The sequence below is a fragment of the Canis lupus genome, chromosome 36 (genome assembly GCF_003254725.2).
Source record: "Canis lupus dingo isolate Sandy chromosome 36, ASM325472v2, whole genome shotgun sequence".
In the NCBI taxonomy this organism is placed as follows: Eukaryota; Metazoa; Chordata; class Mammalia; order Carnivora; family Canidae; genus Canis; species Canis lupus.
This window is the reverse complement of record NC_064278.1, coordinates 1,479,609-1,504,201: the sequence shown is the minus strand read 5'-3', so window position 1 is coordinate 1,504,201 and position 24,593 is coordinate 1,479,609. Positions and strand designations below refer to the sequence as shown.

Genomic DNA, 24,593 nt, shown 5'->3' with positions numbered 1-24,593 from the left:
GGCGTCAGCGCGTCCACCGGAAGGCCCGCCCCCGGACGCCGCGCCGCAGCACACACGTGCCCTCCTGAGGGAGCGGCCGCTCCGCCGACGCCCACGGAAGACACAGGCCCGGGCGGCCGCGCTGAAGCTCCTCCCGCGAGCAAGACCGGAAACAGACCCGCAGCCTGGCGCAGGCGCGGAGGCGCCCCGTGTGCGGGCCGAGGGGGCCGCGTGGAGCGCGCAGGCGCGGAGGTGGCGCCGTGGGCCGAGCCGGAGCCGCGCTCCCCGCTGCTTGCACGGCCGGGGCCAGGCGCCCGCTCGTCCCCGCGGAGAGCCCTGCGGTCCTCGGACCAGCGCCTCGCGCTCCGGGGCCTCGTGCTGTACAAGGTCGGGCCGCGGGCGGGGGGCGGGGGGCGGGGGGCGGGGGCTGGCCCTGCACGGGGCACCCGGGAGCCGCCTGCGAGCCCCGAGCGGACCGGGGCGGCGGGAGGCCGTGCACTGCCCCGGGGGCCCTCGCAGCGGCCGCTCCCCGCACCCCAGCCGTGCCTCGGGGGCTGCTGCGCGCGGGGGTGCCCCGGCCAGCGCCCCGCTCTGGGCTCAGCTCTGGGCGCGCCGCGGGGCCTGCTTGGCACCTGCTTGGCACCTGCCGGCCGCGGGGCTGGGCCCAGGCTCCAGGACCGGTCCGCGGGCAGCCTGCCTCCTCCTCCCCGCCTCGCACGTAAATAAGCGAATTCTGCTTTTATTTCTGTTTTTTTTAATGGTACTAATAATAGAAATCACTTCAGGAGAATCAAATGAGGTAAAGCATGTGTCAGCAGTTCGCAGAATACGCTGGACTCAAGCATCCAACCAAAAGTAAGACTTTTAAACATTATAGCCTTTTATTTATTTTTTTTTTACTTATGATAGTCACAGAGAGAGAGAGAGAGGCAGAGACACAGGCAGAGGGAGAAGCAGGCTCCATGCACCGGGAGCCCGACGTGGGATTCGAGCCCGGGTCTCCAGGATCGCGCCCTGGGCCTAAGGCAGGCGCCAAACCGCTGCGCCTCCCAGGGATCCCCGCATTATAGCCTTTTAAAAGTCCCTTGGAGAACATTCATCCCCGCCCTGAGCAAACTTTAGGGCTCGCCCTTGAGAGTTCTAACTACTTGCAGACATTACTACTACAACTGGTCTTCTAACCATTAAAACTGACAAACTGCCCTAGCTCAGGAAAACCAACCAACTTCAAAGGTCAAAAGTTGGGGCAGGCCTTACGTTTTGTTTTTTTTTTAAGATTTTATTTATTCATGAGAGACAGAGAGAGAGAGAGAGGCAGGCTCCGTGCAGGGAGCCCGACGTGGGCCTCGATCTCGGGTCCCGGGGTCACGCCCTGGGCCGAAGGCGGCGCTGAACCGCTGAGCCACCCGGGCTGCCCGGGTTCTTTTTCATTTATTTTCAGTCTGCTTGTCCTTCAAGCCCCAGCTCCTTGTCTGAGCCTCCGCCTCTAAGCATCCTTTGGGCCTGTACACTGTGGGAGAACGAAGAACCGTGAGGATAAAATCAGAGTCTCATCTAAGGCTGCTGACATCGGAGCGCTAGGAAGCTCGACGGGGACACTCGGAGTCATTCAAAGTCCTCCCTGTCTTCTCCGTGCTCCCCTCACTGCCCACTCCTCAGCAGAAGGGGCGAAGCCTGTGGCCAGACTCCCCAGGACTCTGCTCAACTCCATTCCCTCTGCCACACAACTTCTCTCAGCTACAGTCACCAGGGCCACTGGAGGTGCCTGGACTTGGGAACATATGCCTTCCCGTTGAGAGCTCAGCCAAAACCCCCCCAAGATCTTAATCATCAACAAAAAAGAAACACTCTTACATCTTACGATGACCTTTATAAACCTGTTTGATTTCTTTGAGGGGAGGGGCAGCTTTCTTCAAAGCACTTCAGTCTCACAACAAAACTGCAGTGAGAAATGAAAGACAAGCAAAAATAGTTAAACATTGATGTATCCTTCATCATCCCCACCAGTCATTCACTTAGGAAGCCTCAGAGTAATCGGAGAGGCTCAGATTCAGGACAAGGACGTAAGAGGAGTAATGAACACAAGTGGAGGATATAATTGAGGTTCATGCAACAATAGGGAATCATTAAAAATGTCAGAGGAGGGTGCAAGTTATGTTTGGTGTCTGCTGCTCTATTTCCCTAGCACTCTGCTTGTCAGAGTAAGGCTTACTTTAAGATTTGTTCTACGCAGGACTGTCTCACCTGTGATGGCAAGATACACGTTCTAGGATACCCTTTTAGTGCTCTGTGTTACTTTGAACAATTTGGTTAACATGTCTTAAAAGTTGTGCTACTTTTGGACTTCTGTTAAAGCACTGTCTGTTACCAGTCTGTCATGAAAGGGAGCCAGGGCCATGCTCCCCATGAGAACAGTGTTTGCAATACACATCAGATCAGTTGTCCTCCACTTCTCCTACATGTAATAAAGCAGCTGCTTGTTACCAATCAGACATAATGGAACTTGATTTCTATAAATTCTCAGACATCCTGAAGTATTAATAATATCATTATTAGAGAAGCCTGATCACATTAGTGTTCATTTTATATTCCTTTATTTTGCTTCAAATGCTCTCTGTTGCAAGTTCCCCACAACTTCTTTAAACTTTCTTCTATCTACCTCCTTATCTTCAATATCCAAAGCTTTTCTTGTTTTGGCGTTTTAGCACCAATATTACACATTTCCCCATAGAATGTCAACAAAGACTTCAGATCCTAGATGACAATCTAAAACATCTGGGTGGGGGATCCCTGGGTGGCGCAGCGGTTTGGCGCCTGCCTTTGGCCCAGGGCGCGATCCTGGAGACCCGGGATTGAACCCCACGTCGGGCTCCCAGTGCATGGAGCCTGCTTCTCCCTCTGTCTATGTCTCTGCCTCTCTCTCTCTCTCTGTGTGTGACTATCATAAATAAATAAATTAATTTAAAAAAAATAAAAATAAAATAAAACATCTGGGTGAAAATACACATCTATAAAGTTGAAGACAGAGGATAAAGGAAAATAATATCTCTACATATCTTCTGTGGATATCTCTTCATCTTGCCAGGAGGAGTTAATGCTTAAATAAACTAATAATATCTAACATTTGAATGCTGCTTTGTATATTTTAAGGCACTTTTGACTTCAGAGTGGACGTCAACATCATTCTGTAAAGTATATCAGAAGCACAAGTACAGTTAGTATTTTCCAAGGAAAGTTGGTTTTCAAGCTCCCTTTGCCTTCTACTTCCTAATAAAGCCTCCCATAAAGCAAACTCACACAATTCAGATTCTTCTGTGTTTTCTTCACATAAAAGCCCCATGATGTTCCAAAAAAAAAAAAAAAGAAAGAAAGAAAGAAAGAAAGAAAGAAAGAAAGAAAGAAAGAAAGAAAAAGAAACCAGAGTAAATTCAAAGAGATAGTGGGTTTAATTTCCCCTGGGGGCACTATCTTTATTTTATGCCTTGCCTGATGGCTATGAGGCCCTAGATACATGGTAACTTCTAGGCTTGTTGGTTAGAAAGAAATCTAATACTCAAAGATCCTTGTGCTTCTTATTGCAATATTATATAGCTAAGAAAAATATCAGGCACCAAATCTCTGCGTCGTCAGCAAATTAAGGATTATGGAATTAATATAACACAGGATAACCAATACTAGCAAAAGTTAATACTCATATAAAAGTTATTGACCACCTGTTAAAGGTTCCTCAAACTATAAAACTGAACTTCAGAGTAAAAATCACAAATAAGTCTGAATCAAGAGCAGATAATAGACTTTAGAACTCTATATCCACACCAAGGCAAATTTGGGGTAATTTTTTTCTCTTCAGTATATCCTTATTTTTCATGCAGCATGTACTTCATTTCTTGAAAATCAGCTGTCAAACATATTTGACTAGTAGTTCTCACACTTGAGTTGAAAAACATTTCAAAATCACATAGAGATATTTTTTCATCTATCTTAAAAACTATAGTAATATTAATTGCAGGAAACAAATATATTTGAAATCAAGATTTTAAAAATAGGGAGAACGGGTGACTATGCAAACCACATGTCTACAATAAATATTACTAGCTATTTTAAATTTTTCCATCAACATTTACTGAAAAGACTAGTTTTGCAAGCAGACAAGCAGCTGTGGGTATCAAAGGAACAGAGAAAACGACAAAACACCCACTTAGGCATAAGAAAACTCTATCCAGTAATTTTGCTTCTTGTCCAAATTGAGAAAAGACTGCCATATTTCTCAGTTGTACCAGCACAGCACCTGAACTCAAATTTGAGAATACCAGCAACCTATGGAATACACCAGGACCACTTGCCCAGTTCACAAGCTTACATTTAAGTAGCCCCTTACTAGCAACTGGATACAATTATTTGAAATAATTTGCTATTTTCTTTATTATGGCTCGATATTTCTCCTTTGCCAGGTGCACATTTTAGACTAAACTATATTTATGTAGCTTACATTTACCTTATATATGGTAAAGGCCTATAGATACATGATATGCATGTGTTTCTTCTTACTCTGATTGGCCTCTTTTCTGTACCTTAAATATTGGTTATCTTCAAGGCTCTGTCCAAGCACCTCTTACCTAGCTTTTCATGCATTTTGTAGCAATTTCAGCTACTCCATTTCTTAAATTTCCAAACTGAAGAAATGGGTGTAAACAAATGCCTAGGTATCTTTCCGAACACTCTTCACTCCACTCAAGGAGTTTTTGGCCAATTAACACAGTGTGTTGGATTATATTACAAAGGATAAGATTATTGTCAAAAACTATTGAATCTCATTTAGTTGGAGAGCACCAGAGAATGAGAGTTAGAATATTTGAAATGATTAGCAAAGGATGGACAACTTTTCAAAAGGCAAAGATGAAAGATGTTGTGTTCCAGTTACACAGAAAGTCATAGGAAAAAAAAATCATGAATGCAGAAGGACACAGAGTAGGTTTAAGGAATCTGAGAGGTAGGGCTCGAATAGTAGGTATGGTACACCACACTATCTACATCTAAATCCACCCAGGCATTGGCTTTTCCAATATTTCCATCAATATTTATTGATGCTTATTATGAGAACTGGATTGGGGAAGTTTGAGAAAACAGGAAGAACAACAGGGGGTTAATAAACAACTCTTTAATGCTTGGGGCAGTCACATTTCTACCTGGGTCCTGGGTCACTGGGGTTTCCAAGGGCCCCCAGTGGTCGCTGCGGTGGGAAGGAGGTTGAAAAGGAGGGAAAAGCCCAAAGGGTTGACTCAGTCATTTGTACAGAGAAGCTCCATAAAGATATGTTGAAATTCTATTGAGGTTTTTATTCAAAAAAAAGGTGAAAGTGCAAAAAAGAAACTTGCACACATTCTTTCTAGTGGCAAAAACAAAACAAAACAAAACAAAAAAATCACTTATTAGAAGGATTCCAACTAAAAAAAGCCAACCAATATCATTCATTAACAGCAGGTCCCCACTTGATAACTCAAGATTCCTCTAAATTGTATAGTAAACTACATTTGAAGACACAAAATAGTATTCTCTGGTGTATATTTGCAAACATAATGTTCTGCTTCCCCTCTCACATGGAAATTACCCTCTGATATACTACGGCTACTTCATTTTGGGTTTGCTTTTCAATTAACAATAAATTTCATAATTCTGCTTTTGGCAAATACTGTGTTAAACAAGTATATATACACGTTCTTGTTTTTTTCCAGTTGACTAAAATGGAGTTATTTTTATGGTTATATCTTTATTACAGCAATACTGACGGTATCAAAAATATTTTGATTTATTTTGTTTTGGCCCAAGTAAGATAATAAATAATAAGGAAGTCTTGTGTATGTATGTGTATGAATATATATTTCTCTCCATTTATTATTTAAGAATCCTCTCTCTTCATATATATCTGCATATGTATAGATATACACAACTTCATGGTACAAAATACAGTAGCATCAAGTACTAAGAAACTTTTAACTGCAAGGAACCTGGAGATGACATTTCATTCCTCATGCAAAGTGTGTCTGATAACTGATTGTTAATTATATAGCTTTGATTGATAGTACCATTGATCTCAAAAACATTCTTTTTTTTTTAAGATTTTATTTATTTATTCACGAGACACAGAGAGAGAGAGAGGCAGAGACACAGGCAGAGGGAGAAGCAGGCTCCCTGCAGGGAGCCCGACATGGGACTTAATCACGGGACCCCGGGGGTCACGCCGTGAGCCAAAGGCAGAAGCTCAGTCACTGAGCCACCCAGGTGTCCCATTGATAAACACCTCTAAGATCCATTTTCTAATGTCTAAGAATTAGTGAAATATATTTTTGAGTAACTTTTGTCAGGAAAGGTTTGGTTTCCAGTGTCAGCAATGTTCCTGGGGGTCTCTGGAGGGAAACTTTTATAACTTACCCTCTCTGGTTCTCAGAGTGACAGGATAAAAATTTCATCAGAAATTAATTGAACACTGAATGGAATACTGAATTCTCTAACTGGTGATTATTTCAGTTGTAAATATATGGAATCAAAAGTCTATTTCGAATTTTCTATCAGATGTGGAACTCTTTAAAATAGCTTTGGTCTGATTAGAGTATAATCAATCCATTCCTTAGGAGATAACCTTCATATCACAACAGGTAATCCTAGAGGACACATACCCATCGATTTCAGGATTGAGGCGTTAAAAAGAGATGATGACATTTCACAGTTGGACCAGACATTTAGTCACTGGTTTTAAATTCATTTGCTCCAAATAAAGCGGTGAAGGGCTAAACTGCGTTCTCCCACAACTGTTATGTTGAAGCCCTAAGCCCCACCACCTCAGGAGGAGATATAGATATAGGGACTCAAAGATGTAAGTTAAAATGAGACTATTAGGGTGGGCCCGAAGCCAATGTGAGTGACGTATTTATATGAAGAGGAAATCTTAACACACAGAGAGACACCACAGATGAGCCTAGACCAAGGAAATCCTTTGTGAGGACAGGGTGCGAAAACAGCTATCTGCAGGCCGAAGAGAAAGATCTCAGAATAAACTAAACATGCAGACACCTTGATCTTCGAGTTCTAGTCTCCAGAACTGTTAGAGAATTAGAAAAAAAAAAAAAATCCTGTTGTTTAAGCTCCCTAGTGTGTGATATTTTGTTATGGCAGCCCTAGCAAAGTAATACAATGATTTTACCATCCATCATCACCACTCACGTGAAAGAGAATTGCACATTTTCATTAGTTATCATAAGTTCTCTCTGAGAGGAAGGCTGATAGCTGCAACATTTGCAGTAATACTTCACTTACATAATGCGGCCCTGTCCTACCCGCTATTCAGAGTGCCTGGATCACAGGCCAGTGAAGCTCTCCTCTTCTTCTTCCTTCTCCTCCTCACTATCAGCTCCATCACCCCAACAACAAAGTCGAACTAGAATGTTGTAGGTACTATTCAAAATGCTTTCTATATGAAATCATTTAATTCTCATGATTCTAGATTTACTGTGTTCATTTTATCAGCTGGGAACAGACCCAGAGAGGTGGGCAACTTGGCCAAAGACACAGAGCTAGGATAGAAATCTAAACAACCCAACTACAGACAACTCCATAACCACGACTTTATAGGGTTTAAACACCTCTCTGCCGTTTAGAAAGTGAAACTGTCTTCCATTTGGCTCAATTACTCTCCTTGAAGAACTTGAATCTTTTTTTTTTTTTTTTTAAGAACTTGAATCTTTATTTCAAAAGTCCAGTCCACTTTTTCCCAAAGATTTTTGTCATTTATATAATGCCATTAGCTTTTTGGCTAAAATAGATAAACAAGCTAACATTAAATTCTGTTCAATTTAGAAATGGTCACAAATAATATCTCTCTGATATAGGATAAGTTTTAAGTATTAAACATTGTTTGAAAATCCTTGGTAAAAAAAAAAAAAAAAAGAAAGAAAATCCTTGGCAAATCTACCAATTGGAAAACCAAATTTACCCTTGGCACGCTTATTGATATATCATTAAAGAACTACTGTAAAACATAAATCAGGTATATTATAAACCTCAAATTTTACCTCCCCACAGGAAAAAAAAATAAATTGGGATTTTTTAAAAGCTTATTATATGAGCAGAGTAGCCAACTCCTCCATCATTCACTCATAAATCAATGTTAAATTTCATTATGATATGTGTTTGAGAAATTGTTTTTCTGCCATCTAATCCAATCAAATAGCAATAATCCAAATACATTCTAAGGTTGTAGCACACATAGAATTTAAAGTGGGCATTTAAAAAAAGAGTAATGGAAATAGTTATCATTGAGTTTCTTGTATGGAAAAGAAATTCTGTCTCTTTTTGTTCAGAAATACTGAGTAAAGGTACCTGAATTGAAGAAATCTAACTGTACCACTTTCTAGCTGTGAGACCTTGGCCAAGTTGTTTCACCTCTTCCTGCCTCAGTCTTCTCTTCGGTGCGTATAATCACAATGAGTAGTACCTCAGGGTTTTTATGAGGATTTAGCTAATATTTATAAAGCACTTAAAACTATAATTTGGCCGTAGTATCTTCTACGTATGTTTTTGAAAGACACGGAAATACTATGATTCTGTAGTAACCCAGGATGTTAGTGGGGCGGAGACGGTGTAGTAGGAACCCTTTCCTTACCGCCTGGTGAGAACCCACAGCTCCAAAGTTTCCCTGTCTCTGTATCATTCCAAGCGGAACAAAGAATCCAGCAAACAAGGAATAGATCTGTGAACATTACTAAAACTCATTTAAAAAATCTGAATCATAAAAAATGCACCAGGGAATGCAAATAAAAAACTTTAAACATCCCTGACTATGCCAACACTTAAAATCCAAGTTACTTTTTGTTGCTCCAATGTTGCCTCCGGATGTTTCCTCATCAAAAACGTACTAAAAGGACTGTTTCATGATTTAAATGCGGAGCTCTTCATTCAAAGGAAATATGAAATTTTGTCTTAAGTAATGTAATTTTAGCCCTTATTCTGCTTTTGTATCTTTTTTTTTTTTAAGATTTTATTTATTTATTCATGAGAGACACAGAGAAAGAGAGAGGCAGAGGCTCTCTGCAGGCTCTGTGCAGGGACCCGACGTGGGCCTCGGTCCCGGGACCCCAGGATCACACCCCCGGCCTAAGGCAGGCGCCAAACCACTGAGCCCCCCGGGGATCCCCTGCTTTTGTATCTTTACACACCCTGATCAATGGGGAAAGGGGACAAAACAGGGATGGAATTCCCTGTGCCTGATCGGAGCAGGACACTACAAAGGCCTCTCCTCCGAGGGGAGCCCGGGCCGCTCCTTCGGGGCCGGGGCGCGCAGCAGGCTGTGCGCTCACTAGGGGCCCGAGATCCCGCCCGCGGCCGCCAGGGCTGACCTGCACGCGGCACGCGGAGGTCCCGGTGTGCGCGCATCTTACGACCCGGAGCGCATGGGCACGGTTCTGACCGCCTGCCCGGGCCTCACCACACTCCTGCAGTCCCGTGCAGGTCACCGACTGCAGCCGACGTCTGCTCAGCGCCCACGATGCGCCACTCGCTGCTCTGCAGACCTCGCTGCTACAGACGCCTGCAGCCCTTCCAACGCGGGGAGCAGCTGCGCCCTACTGCGCAATGGGTATGCGAATGGGTTCGTGAGGAACCCACGGAGCTCCCACTCGAGACACGGGGGCAGCGTGGGAGGGAGAGCAAGTCACAGCCGTGCCCACAGCCCATCGCCATCGGGAGCCGCTGCGTGAATGCGATCGAGGTTATTAAGCGGTTCCGACAAGGAAGATTAACAAGAATTGATCCGCTCACGTCGGGGCCTATTTCTGGCTCCGGCAGCCTCGTGCCTGCCCCCGACTCTCCCCGCGCTGCTCAATTCCACGAGCATTTTAGTCATTAACATGCACATAACTTAAGCACAAATTTCTAAACAGACTCTCATGGCTAATTCTTGCATCTGTACTTTTGTTTCATCGGGTGCGCTTTCTTTCTTCCCTTTCTAGCCCGTTCTTTCTACCAGCTAAAATGCAAAGCTAAACCTTCTTTGGAAAAGTTGGATGCCATGTTTTACTATTAATGTATTAATAGTAATAATGTACATTACTATTAACGTACATTGTATACATATATATACATTGTAATCTTAATGTATATCATTGAACGTGGGATGGTAGAAAAAAATGTAGTCTTAAGGCTCATCTATGTTCCAGAGGTGAGTTAATTTCTTAGTGCTACTTCAACAAATGATCACACATTAGTGTTTCAGACAAACGCATTATCTCACGGTTCTGGAAATCAGAAATCTGAAATGGGTCCCTCTGGGCTAAAATCAGCATGTTGGCCGGGCTGCAGTCCCTCCTGGAGCCTGTCGGCTTTTTCTTCTTCTAATGACTGCCTTACTTACTGGGCCCATGGCCCCCTTCCATCCTCAAGCCACGAATGGCCAGTTGAGTCCTTCTCACATCTCAGCACTCTAACACTGACTCTTCTGTCCCTTCCCTTCCATATTTAAGGACCTCTGTGATCACAACGGATCCACCCAGGTAACTCCGAATACTCTCCCTAATTTAAAAGTCAGCTCGTTAACACCATTATCTCACCCACCACTTTAATTCCCCTTTAGTAAAGCCATGTAGTAAAACATAAGCGGAGGTTCTGGGAGTCCTAGGTGAACATCTTTGGGGGGACATTATTCTATCACCAAAGGCATTCTTCCTTGATATTTAGAAATCAAGGGCAGCCCCGGTGGCTCAGCAGTTTAGCGCCACATTCGGCCCGGGATGTGGTCCTGGCGTCCTGGGATCGAGTCCCGTGTCGGGCTCCCTGCATGGGGCCTGCTTCTCCCTCTGCCTGGGTCTCTGCCGCTCTCTCTCTATCATGAATAAATAAAGAAAATCTTAAAAAAAAAAAGAAATCACTCCCATCAATCTTTCTTTCAAAACAAGAGGAAAGATTAATAGTTTCTAAATTGCTGTGTATGGCATCTGCATGCTGTATATGTATAAAACAAGGACACCATAGCCACCAACTTCCTGAGAAAAGTTTGTCCTTATAATCCAGCTCAAATATTTCTTCATAAGTAAATTCTTCCCTGGCCTTTCCAAAGGAGGCTATTTTTTTCTCTGTATTCCTTTAAATGAAATGATATGTTTATTAGTCCATTAGTGAATTTATTACATCACTCTCGAATCTGTACTCTCACATCTCATTCTGTCTCTGTCTCTCTGTCTCTCTGTCTCTCTCTCTCTCTCTCACACACACACACACACACACACACACCCTTATCTCCTGTCCTTTCTGCTACTCTCTCCTTTTTCTTCCTCTCTGCCTGGGATTTGATCCCTTTGAGAGCAAGGGCTATACAGTTGCCATTTTTTCAACCCATTCAATATGTAACAAGCTTATTGGTGGCACTTCAATACTTGTGAAATACAACTTATTCTTTTATTATGTCATATACTATTATATAGTGTTATATATTATATATAATTATTATCATACTGTTACTATTAATATCTAGTTACCCTACAATAAGAAAACTGACTTTCTCACAAGACAATAGCACTGAGGCACATTTTGAAGGCCATAGAAAATAAAATTCCAATACCTCATCATCATAATCATAACTAGAAGAGCACACGAAGAGTCAAATTCTTTGAGAATCTGAACTTGGGAGCTAATTTGGGAGATTTCCTACCTAGTGCATCATTCAACCATCACACTAAAAACTAGCCTGGTAAATCCCATTAAAGCCCATTAAATGGTTGGTAGTGGGAGCTCCCATGTTAGAGAAGCAAGTATTTTAAACAACTTCAAGTTGCTAGGTATCACTCAGTCTGCTCTATACTTATCAATTACTTTGTACAAGTTCCATAGACACCAGTTCCAAGACAGAGATAAGTAACTTCAAACTGACACACTTAAACTTCTCAAATCATTGTGCATTCAGTGTTCAAATTATACAATGTGATGAATGTCAAAATACTGTAGTACATACTCTGTACTACATAAAAGTTGAATAAACCACTAATAGATTAGCAATAAGTCTTCCTTCATTTTTGAAAAAGTAATGCTGTTTTATTTGATGTCTATTTTGTCCCTATGGAATTTACACACATTTAATCCTTATGGGAGCTTACTGAGAGGAATACTAGTATCTCTACTTCATAGGAAGAAACTAAAGTTTAGGGTTTTATAGCAGTCCCTTGTTGCTAAGGTCACAAAGCTTTAGCCCCCTCCAATAACTAAGCCCATGTCTCTAAACTGCAAGCTTTTCTACTTCCCATGAACCTGAACAAATTAAGTGATAAACCTCTTTCTGCCATCAGAAAAGGAAGAGAACGGAGAACATGCCCAATCTCAAATATATAGTCAAGTTATTGTTCTTCAAAAGAGGCCTATGAATACCTACCATGATGATTAAATAAATCAATAACAATCAAATGAAATAATTTCAGTTCCTGAAGCTATCATTTACATGTTTACATACATAACTGTCTTAAGGTAAAACTATGCATGTCTAACTCTATAATAATTCCCCATTATAGGCTAAAAGTTTGAAAAAAGGTTAAAATCTTAAATGGTCAAAAACAACACTCTCTGAGTGATACTACAGAAAACACTTCCTAATCTAGAAATCTCAGTCTACAGGCAAAATTTACCAAACAGGGATCTGTCATTTATTGTTGAAAGAGTCTCAAAAGAACAACTTGATTTGTCATTTTGCTTTGGCCTTTAAGTACTTCAGTTCAATATAGTAATCTTGTTTTTTTTTTTTAATTGGAGTTCAATTTGTCAACATATAGCATAACACCCAGTACTCATCCTGCCAAGTGCCCCCCTCAGTGCATCACCCAGTCACCCCAACCCCCCGCTTACCCCCCCTTCCACTACTCCTTGTTCATTTCCCAAAGTTAGGAGTCTCTCATGTTTTGTCACCCTCACTGATATTTTCACTCATTTGCTCTCCTTTCCCTTTATTCCCTTTCACTAATTTTTATATTCCCCAAATGAATGAGACCATATACAGTAATCTTGGTAACAGCATACTAACCAGAAGCTGTAATTGATCATTAACTGTTTTAATTTCTTAAAAAATGAATATTTCTTTATATCAATCCTTTGAAATTTACTTTTTTTCAAAATACAAGTTCTTTCAGTGAAAATACAAAATAAGCCTTTCATTGGAAAAATTTTGAAGAAGCCTTTAGTGTTTAAGTAATCATATTGTGATCGATATAAAGATTTTTCAATAGAGTCAGAAGACAACACAACTTTACAGGTGTCATGCCTAGCTAGTATTCTTCCTTTGTGATTTCTAGTTATTCCCCTTGTTGTGAAGAATAAGTAAGAAAGAATAAGTCAATGAACACACTAGGGAATATCCACTATATGGCACACAGAGTTTGTGGATGAAGTGGTTCATTAACTTAGTTTTAGGTTCTTTGCCATTAAAGCTCCATAGTCATGTTGATATTTTATTTCCTAATGAAACCATAAAGTTATCACCTATATCCCTTCAGTTTTCTTTTGTCAACTTAGTCTATATACTAAATTGGTTCAATTGACTCAGAGTAGCTAAAGTTGACAAAATCAGTAGGTTTATACAAAAAATCTTTTAAGCCTTTGAAATGAGCATCAATGAACACTGCACTTCAAAAAAAAAAAAAAAGTTAAAACACTCCCAAAGTCCCACATATGTTAAGAGAACAGTTGGGTTCAGAAGAAGGGTAGTTGCTGATTCAACTAACAATATCACCACTTTCTGATATCCTACACGATGCAGAAATATTAAAAGTATCAGTTCATTAGCAAGAAATGGGAGAGGAGAAAAAGGTGAAATTTAAAAAATAACAGATTTGACAGAAAAGAAGGAAGATAAGTTACGAATTTCATAGGATTGTTGATGGCTGTATAGCTTGCCCTGGGTCAGTAATTTCTGACAGCAAAGTCAACCTGGCTAAACCAAGAAATGTATGTGATGTTAACTAAAATGAAAAAAATAATTTTGCTTAAGTTTGACATACAGGCACACACACACACCACTACACACACATCCATACATTAGAAGAAAAAAAAAACAGGAATATGATCTAGTCACAGAGAGTTAATGAGGCCTCTTGCTATTCAATCCACACATTCTCAATGAAAACCATTTGTAAAGACCCTACTTATGAATAACATTTTTATTTATGTGTATTGTGTATGAAGAGATGTTTTCAGGGTGGGTTTACTATTTTGTCCCATCAGACAAATTTAACTCATGCTCCAAATGCATCTTTCCAATTTGATGACCCCTGTGTGTGGGGGGGGGGGGGGGCAGATGGGAGGGGAGGCAGAAAATCAGGTGAGAGATTTCTTGAAAAAATTTCTTTAGAACATTTAGAAACTGAATGATTGATATGTGTGATGATGCCATTTTAAAAAAGAATACTAGAATATAATTCCACTGTTCTGAATTATTTTTAAAATGTAGAGGTGTTTTGTTTTTGTTTTTTCCTATTTATTGCCAAGATTGTTAACAAATGTGAAAATATAAAACAAAAGATAATAAGATATCAATAACCTTGTGGAACATTGCTAAATGTCTAGTATTGTCTTTTTTTTATAAATCTTTTTTTTAATTTTTATTTATTTATGATAGTTACAGAGAGAGAGAGAGAGAGAGAGGCAGAGACACAGGCAGAGGGAGAAGCAGGCTCCATGCCCCGGGAGCCCGATGTGGGATTCGATCCCGGGTCTCCAGGATCGCGCCCTGGGCCAAAGGCAGGCGCCAAACCGCTGCGGCACCCAGGGATCCCCTAGTATTGTCATTTTTAAGGGATTATCATTTACATCACTTAACCACAATAAATTGGTTTTTTGTTTTTATTTTTAAAGATTTTATTTATTTATTTATGAGAGACACAGAGAGAGAGGCAGAGACATAGGCAGAGGGAGAAGTAGGCTGCTTGCAAGGAGCCTGACATGGGACTCGATTCCGGGGCTCCAGGATCACAACTCAAGCCAAAGGCAGATGCTCAAACACTGAGCCACCTAGGTGCTCCAGTATATGTTTTTTCTTCAATGGAACTAGATATTAACTCAATATAGTCAAGAATTAGTTTTTTAAAGTACTTATCTGTCTTTATGAATCATATCATACAAATATGACCATGCCACTGAAAGAATGCTTCCTATACTAAGTATATGTGACGATTTCAACAATGGAAAGGACCGGTTTTATAAAATATACCATTCTTACCATGGTTCGAAAATTACCATGAAATGTCTGGTATCTTCAGCCTCAAGTGCATTAAGTTTAAATAGTTTATGAATTAATTCATTAATATGTATATCACTATATTATGTGTACTGTAGTGGCCAAGGCAGGCCACTCCCAAATGTGCCACTTTGGCAGGCTCATTATATTAAGCTGAAAACAGTCAAGGCTCAAAAGTCTTAGGAAGAAACTCTGATACTGTTCTCTTTCCCACAACAATGCTTAAAAGAATTTAGATAGAGAACCTGCTCTAGAAAGAGAGCTGTCAACAGTGATAACTACATTTAATATGAACTAGGTCTGGGAACCAGGGAGAAACCTCCTAAGGCCTGTTTAATCAAAGTCTTCTTTGAGTTCCCTTGTTTCCATATGGCCCAACAAACATTTATTTACCAAACATTTATTCCTTTTCTTCATCTTGTGAATTGCAGTCATTCCTTTTGAAGTCCCAGACCAATACCCCTCTTTTCCTTAGTTTAGGATGACTATGTACCTCATTTTGCTTGACTGTTTTGGAATCTAATGTCTGTGTGGATTTTCGATACCTACAGAATGAAATCTGATTTTCTTCTATTCATCCCTCATGTCAATTTGATTCTTAACTAAGCTAGAAGAATCTTGAATGGTAGAGAAAATATTTCCTCCCCCACAGTACCCACAGAACTTTATCATAACCAACAGTGAACTACTGCTTTTGTTGAAGTTCCTTCCCATTTATTCTCCAAACTTTCAGGCCGATAGGGAGGGTGAGAAAGGGAACCATGTGAGTGAAAGAGCAGAGCACCAAGTATCCCTTCTGCTGAATTCCTTTTTAAAATGTTCATGGTTTGACAAATGAAGATGCTACTATGAACACAAAATAAAATAAGAAAATGCAATTTCAGTATTTTAGAAGGAAATTTTATTTGCCTCATAGACAAAAACTGGGTTTAGCTAAACTGTTTTCTCCCCCCTTCCCAGAATTTCTTTTATCTCCCAAGTTTGTCCTAGCCTAGGTCTTGCTTTTTCAATGTTCATTGAAATTACTCATGCTTATATAATTTAGCTGATTTTTTCTTTAAAATCCCAAAGGGACAGCAGGTGTCATTTGCTATTTGAAAATAGAGCCTTTTTGTGAAACTTTTCACAAGCCAAAATGGTGTAAAGCAAAGAAGCAATTACCATTATTTATATTGAAAATTTTTAAGCATTCTCAGACCCCAAAAAATAACCTCTCCTGGGCTTTTCTGATACTTTAGGACACATCTTGCTAATGATTCACAAAATAAACTTAGATTTAAAAAAAACCCCAGATGGTCAGAGATGCACTTCTAAACTACAGTGGCTGGATGCTCAGATGCTGAGTGTAGTTCCCATAGAAGGAGCTGGGTGGCATCATTCTTCTTGTTCCACGTGAGTACTGCCCCTGTATAAGCTTGCTGCAAAACATGTTTAACATTTTGTATTTATTTATTTATTTATTTATTTATTTATTTATTTATTTATCTTTTTGCCTTTTTTAGTAAAAGAGAAAATACCCTTTGGATTTTAGTTAGTGAAAAGAGGTCATAATGTAGGTTTTTCATAAAAGTGAAGTGGTATAAGGGATCTTTTGAAAAGCAGACTTTTAAAAAGAAGGATACCTGTACATTGAATTCTCTTGATTTTAAAATAAATATTGTTACATAATGTCACTTATAAAAATGTGTTCTAAATTCAATAATATATTTAATTAAACAGTGTTATTTGATCATTTTTTATTTTGGCTTATCTCATAAAATGTACTTGAACTCAATTTTTTTTTGTAAATGCAATTTTTTATACTTTAGTAGTCTGTGATATTTAGAAAAAGGTTAAACAAAAGAAATTATGTATTAGGGAAATATTCAACATAGAAAAAAAAAGATACTGAATTCTGGGAAGCAAGCAGCACTGTACTACAGAAATATAATACAAAAAACAGAGATAAGTGGTCTGGCAAAAATGTCCTGCAAAATGGTGGTTCCTGAATAGCAAAAATAAATTGGCTAAGTTCCTTCATGATATTTAAAAATTTTTCTCAACTAGAAAGATATACATTTTTTGTGATACTCCATAAATATAATGAAGAAGGCCATATCTTGAAAAAAATAAAAGTTAGCAAAAATAAACTCAATGGAAGAGGCTAAAAATAATAGAGGAATAAACATGTGGTTGTTTATCTGAATTTATTAAATAAAGAAGTGTCCCATTATTATATTGTCATTATAAAAGCTACAATAAGTGACAGACAAAAAGGCTAATTATGGTTTTTTAAAAAAACTGTCTTTTCCCCTTTTCTAGCAAGTTAATAATTCTAAGTTTTTTTCCATGTATTATAGAATTGCTTCCACACATTACTTATAACACTGGTAATTTTAAGTGGAGTGCTTGGTTTTCATCAATGCTCATTATAGTTTTAACCATTTCATCAAAATACTTGCCCCTTTATTACTGTAGTTAGTTCCTTAACCAATGAAAGCACATTATTGCTCTAAAAAAATAAGTATTTTCATTATAATGATGAATTTAAATAATTAAATCCTAGAGTAAGTTAATGATGTTGCAAGAAATTTTAACATTAGTTAGTTCTGAATAAAAAACATTAAGCCAATCAACTATCTTACTTCGGATACTTCTATTATGGGGTACAATAAATATTGTTATGTGTAAAAATATCTGATGTAAAATATTACATTGACTCTCTGACCACAAATCACTACCTTAAATTGAAATACTGAATCAATGAAGTGACCAAGAGGTAGTACATGCATGCAGCCTTCTTTTATGTGAGAGTTGTTAAGCCATTCTTGGAGATGGAATGAGGCAGAGTTACAGGCATGGAAATTAGTTTCTATTTAAGGGAACTAGTTCTACTTTCCTTTAAAGCATTTGTCCTGGACCAGTGAGTTTTTTTTTCATTGGGAAGATGTATCATTTTAAGCCTTATTTGCTGGAAGTAAATGATGACTGGCAAATGAAAGTGGGTTTACTTGTAGGTAATTAAAATATTAAAGCATTATGTACTATTTTTTATTTAATAAAATAGGAGACCAATATCTACTCTTGGTCAATTTAATTTGTCAAACCACATCTGATGACCTTTTTATGCAGCTCACTGGGACGCCATAAATAGAAATACTAAGGAAGAACAGAATTAAAGAAAAACATTCTAACAATTATGCATTGGTGGTATTAATAGCTGCACAGTAAGTTTAAAAATGGCAGAAGACTAATGAATTTGTATCTAAAAACTCACTCTGTCAAAGTATTAAGAAATAATATAATGATTTACACAAATGTTTATAGCAGGTGTAATTTACATATTAAGAGATGCTTTCAAGTATGAATATTAGACATACAATCACTTTAATAACTCTTTAAAACTTCTAAAAGTGCATAAAGGAAAAATGTGCAACCAAAAAAGGGATAGGTCTGAATTATTAAAATAACATTAAAATACAGAATACTAGTGCTATCCAAGTCAGCATAAAAAGGCATTAATTAAAACACAATTTCACATGACTCTGGCTCAACGGTTCTTGACATGTGGGAGAAAAAATCAGTTTGGCAGCACCACGGATCTGCTCAAAACCGAAAAATATTGCAAAGCCAAAAATCATTTCTAGATCATAAAAATCTGTCCCCAAATTCTAGGTACCTCATATCCTAAGGCTGTCCTCAAACTACCCTCAAATTCCTATTTTCAGAATCACACTTAAGCCAACCACTTAGTAAAACAGCCATGGTCCAAAGATATCCCAGATTTAACACCACCCTTCACACACACAGTCTTAAAAATCATATTTTGGTGCTAATCTCAGCAGTTACAAAGAAGAAAGCAACCCGTGGTGTCATGCTTGGAGGAAATACAGTAAGTCAGTCAAGGAGGTGTTTACAGATTAAAAACAAAGACTAAATGTATTAAAATAATTAAAACAATGTAAATTAAAGGTTAATTTTAATAGGTAGAACATGCCATTTCCCCCATATAAAATCTGATAACTTTTAATCCAGGGTCTCTTGTTAGGTCCCATACTTAATACATTTAACTGTCCTGTCCCAATCTGTTCACTGGAATTTGCCACCCATTTCCTAAGGCCTGATGGATTATATATCTCAGAGCACTAAACATGCCAATGATTTTAGTGGAATAATAATAAGGTAAATTTAAATTTGCAATTATTATTTTAGTGCAAAACTGAGTCAGTAAAAATACTTCTGTGAAAAAAAATCCTCATACGTGGTTAACTGCACAGCTTGAGGGATTAAAACTTTCTGAGCTTTTTATTTTTTTAAGTTTTTATTTAAATTACAGTTAATTGACATACAGGTAATATTGTTTCATGTGGTTACATACATGACCCAGTGCTCATCACAAGTTCACTCCTTGATCCTCATCACTTTTTTCACCCATCCCCCACCCACCTCCCCTCTGGTGACCATCAGGTATAGGTAAGAGTATAGGTAAGGTATAGTAAGTGTCTGTTTCTGGTTTGCCTCTCTCTTTCTCTTTTCTCCCCCCTTTGCTCATTTGTTTTGTATCTTAAATTCCACATGAGTGAAATCATATGGTATTTGTCTTTCTCTGACTGACTTATTTCACTTAGCATAATACTTCCTAGCTCCATCCATGTCACGCTGAGATTGGTAAGGCAAGAAGGCTTGAAAAGATTGCCACTGCCATTTCTGATCTGGCTTATAAGAAATAGCCTCTAAGAGCAGAAGCTTAAGGATAATAATTCAAAATGAACCTCAGCTTTCAAATTGCTCTGATTTTCTGAGTTAATGTTTAAAATCAATCAAATGTTTTAGACTAAGGTGACCATGTATAGTCAAAAATCACATACTGTCAAAAATCACACTCTGAAAACAAAACCAACTGTTAATGTAGATTTTATATTACTTGTGTTTCAACCATTGCATATTCCATGATGCATTTTAATATCCATGAATTGCACATTGGAATTGTCTTTATTCCAGCAGTGATAAATTTTTTAAAAATGAACTGAGAAGCTGTTACCCATAGTCATTCTCATCTTTTATCTCTTGCTCTGTCTCTTTATTTCATATAGTATCCCATTGAGAAAATACATGAAAATGAAAATTTAGGATGAGGCTGATCTCCTGAGTATATTATGTAAATACAAACATATCCTGCATCTCTGCAAAAAAATAAGTAAAACATTTATCACTGTTTAGATTTCTTCCTAAATTCAAACTTTCATTACAGATGATTGGTTGTCAGTGTTGGCTTAAGGCTTCACTCAAAATCTGTCACCTTTCCCAGTATTGATTTATGTATTTTTAGCAGCTTGACACGAGCTCTTCTTTCATTTCCATCTCTGTATCTGTTCCAGCACACGTGGAGCTAAACTTTCTAAACACCACATGGTTTCTGTGATTGATCCTAAACATAAACAAGAGGAATTTAAGCTACTATATTATTCAAATACTTAATGATGAGTCACCTTTTGTGCGAAGCTACCACTAATATTGTGTTCCAAGTTCCTGATCCAGTAACAGGCATAGCTCACCTCGCTATTAATCCCTCTTTTAAGGATCCGGAGTCTGGCCCCTGATCTCAACCTAAGGCTATGGTTTTGCCACCTATTAACAACATTGTCTGCTACCTAGAATCTACTTCCCTCTTGACCACTGTCCATTCTTTTTCCACTGGACTTGTAGAGCCTTCTAACCATGTGGGAAATAGCTGATATCACCTGTAACAGAGCACAACCTCTTGATAGCTGGCCCAAGGTACAATGGGTTCACCCTTTTAAAATACAGAATCTTTCAACCGTGTGGTTGGGTCTGCCCTATTTTGGCCCTTCACTCTTACCTTTTCAGCTATCCCAGCCCAGTAATTCCAAACTTTCCTGTAGATTCCTTCTCACTACCATGAAATTAGTTTTTCATTCCATTCCATTTTTACAAAGCAATTCCCCAATGTTTTTATCTAGTACTTTCATGTTTTCATGGTTTATATTTGAATATTTGATACGTTTGTAATTCATCTCATGTTTATGTGAGGTACGGATCCAAATTTAGTTTCTTTTCTTCACGGCTGCTTACTTGTCTCAACATAATTTATCAAAAAGTCTTGTTATTTGGTTTCTTTGTGGGGATAGAACTACTAATTTCCCCTGTTTTTTTTTCCTCTTCCAAACAAATTATTTTAAACAAATGACTATTAAAAATCAGCTTTTTGAAATCTACAGTTTATGAAAGGAAATTAATATTTTAACTATCACAAATATATCACATAAATCAAATTATTTTGGCACTTTCAACATGATGGTTTCAGTATTTTACTCTAAAAGAGTCCAACCAGGAACTAGAGTAAAGAATAGCAACACTGCTTCTGATAAACTAGTTAATGAAAACTACAGGATCTTTATTGATTTTTATGATTCCTAACCTACATCCAATAAACAAAAAAAAAAAATCTTTAAAAATAACCAGGATTGGATGACAGAAACAGAAAGCAACTCCCTTACATCAGAAAATCATCTCATTAGTAATGGCATGAAATGATCAAGATACTCCACAATAATACATTTTCAAAACACTGCAGGCAAGAAAGAGAAAAAGAAAAAAAAAACTGAGGCAAAAAATCCTATTTCTCAGTTTCTTCAATCTGCCAAATATGATGTATCCCATTTCCAAGAGCTGTGCTGGAACAGAATTCAGGGCTAGGACAACTTCTACCCACATGACTTCTAGTCATCTTTCCAAGAAGTCTCCATGATACAGATTGCTAACTAGCTAGTTTGGTGCACAGTATCTGGAATTTCAAAGAGAACTGTTGAGAAGAGGAGTTCTATGCAAAGGTATGAACTAAGGAGAGGGTGTGAGAAAGTAAAAGAAAGCTCATTATTATATGCATCTGTTGTAAGTATGTTTAATACTGGGAACTGCAGATTGTTGAATTTCCTGAAATGACACAGTTAAGAGGTAGAACTTATTCTTAGTTTCAGCCTTAATAGGCAGACACTATGGAAATTAAAACATAAGTAACAATAGTTTTTTAACTAAAATTTCTTCCTCTTGTTTTGAGTAACCCCCAAGTTTTCTAAAATCAACCCTATCTTCTTTGAGGATTGAGCTTCAACATAATGGCAAAAGAAAACCTGCAGCCCATATCCATTTTAAGTTTCTTATCATATTTTCTTTTCCAAATCATCATGATGCATCACATCATAAATACATTACAGTCAGACCGCTTAAAATATGTTACTGCTTATATAAGGAACTAGAAACTAGTGTCTATAAAAAGAAAGCATTTCGAGTGGAAATGGTTAAACTGGGTAATGCTCAGACTTCCAAACTGTCTCTCCTTGTCACTCCCTGATTGCCTCAGTCATTTTCTTCATTAGTCCTTTGTCCAAAAGAGATATCTATTTGTCTATTCATTAAGTAGTTAGGTTCAAACAACCTACTCATTATTTATGTCCTTAACAATTTGGTAGTTATTTTAAAAGCCAGTAATAGAAATCAAAAGAGAAACAGTTTTTATTCCATTCTTAAATAGCCACAGTTACTTGTTAATGGCATGTGTACACCTATTTGTCACCAAACCATTTCTCGAATCCTAGAATCAGTTTGAACATCATGACCCTCATAATCTGTTCTATGTTGATTTTTCTTATGGTAGTTGCTTTGTATCACAGCAACCATCAAAAACCTAGCTTCCCAAGATACGACATCGTCAATACAATACAACCTAAGTTGAAACTGAACTAATGTTACATAGTAGGAAACAAAGACAACTAAAATCAAAGTTCATTGAGTTTACAAATGCATATGAGTGCCAGATCTACACAAGGCAGCATGCTAGACATTAGGAATATGGGGAGGAACCAGGCAGCAAAGGTTACTTCCTTTCTGGAATTTACATTATAGCAGAAACAATTAATGCAAAATATGCCAATAAGTATTCATTCCATGATTTTTTTGTGATAAGTTTTACAAAGGAAACCAACAGACAAATTTGAGAATAACGGGTAGAAGGAATCAAGTAATTTCAGGACATAAGCTTTCCCTCAATAAGGAAATACTATTTGCAATAAACTCTAAATTTAATGGTTTTCAATGGAGGGTGAGTTTGCCCCCCATGGGACATCTGACAGAGTCTGGAGACATTTTGGTTGTCATGAATGGGAGGTATGCTACAGTCACTCTAGTGGGTAGAGGCCAAGGATGCTGTAAACGTCCTACAATGCATAGGACAGTCCCCATGCACTACCATACCCAACAAACAGTTTCTGACACAAAATATTAATAATACTCAGAAAGATTTAAATAGGCAGAAGTACATACATGGGTTACTTTTGCAGGTAGAGGGCATCAGTGGGCATTCCAAGAAAAAGAACTGCACATGCAAATACTCTTAAATAGTTAAGAACATAGTACATATAATGAATCAACAGAAAGCTAGTATGGATGGAGGCTAGTGTAGACAACTGCAATAATTCTCAAAAGTAACTCAAGGAAATTAGTAGGAAATATAATCAAAAAGGAGATTTTACCCAAATAATTCTTAGGGTACCAGGACAAAGAGTGGTAGATGGGTAGAAGAACAAAGAGCATTTTAATTATTGAAGCAAGTGCCTATATACAGGATTCAACTTTTCCTTCTGCTGTAAACTGTGACACAGCATGCAAAGTAAATGATCTACACAAAGGTCTACATAGTCCTTAAATGGCTGCATCATAGCTTGTGTTGGCTACTGAACGGCTGTAAGATTCTGCAGGTTGATCAAGCATAATTTGATCAAGCCAAAAAACCTGAAAGGATGGAAGAGAAGGGCATTTTATAATCAGAGATGTTTTCACTCTTTAGCTTCCATTATAAATTACTTCCATTACTTCAGACATTGACATTTCTTCTGGTCCAAAACTAATTGAGATATTTAGAGCATTTTTAATACTTAAAAAGTCAATGATGTAGTAAGCTGACGATGACATTGATAGCAGAACGGAGGGAGAACAGCTCATTATTTGAATGATAACTTTGGATAATTCAGAAGCAGAAGAAGTGATTGGAGGAGAAGGAATATATAATCATGTTGGTAAGAAATACTGGGACTCCTAACAGTCTAGACCTATGCAGAACCATCTGAAAAGGACAAAAATAGAATGCTATATAGGAAAAAATCCAATGGGAGAGTCAAAGATTGCATTTATTTTTTTCTCCATACTGCACTGGTTTCTAAGCCTTAGTAGGTAGCCACAGGCAAGGGACTATATAAATTCTGGTAGCAGCACATAAAACAAATTTAAAAGGTGTACACTCTAATGTATTTAAACTTTCAATAACTAGGTAAAATTCTCACAAAAATTGTTGTTAGAAATT

General features: G+C 38.3%; 1 protein-coding gene and 1 long non-coding RNA gene across 4 annotated transcripts in view; one reads left to right on the top strand and one right to left on the bottom strand.

The window, feature by feature from the left end:
* The window catches only part of KCNJ3 (potassium inwardly rectifying channel subfamily J member 3), a 141,147-nt gene that overhangs the window by 51,476 nt on the left and 65,078 nt on the right, over positions 1-24,593 (bottom strand). The window contains exon 3 of one of the 3 annotated variants that reach the window (XM_049106269.1): positions 20,179-20,645. The exons of the other annotated variants lie outside the window; for them this stretch is intronic. Within the exon in view, the coding sequence (XP_048962226.1) occupies positions 20,569-20,645 (77 nt within the window). The 3' untranslated portion in view covers positions 20,179-20,568. Of the gene's footprint in view, positions 1-20,178; positions 20,646-24,593 lie in introns of those variants that run through there. 3 annotated transcript variants of the gene reach the window in all.
* On the top strand, positions 239-3,273 carry LOC112674744 (uncharacterized). The gene is made up of 3 exons (XR_003145558.3): positions 239-366; positions 753-834; positions 1,421-3,273. It is a non-coding gene; the product is annotated as an uncharacterized LOC112674744 (long non-coding RNA).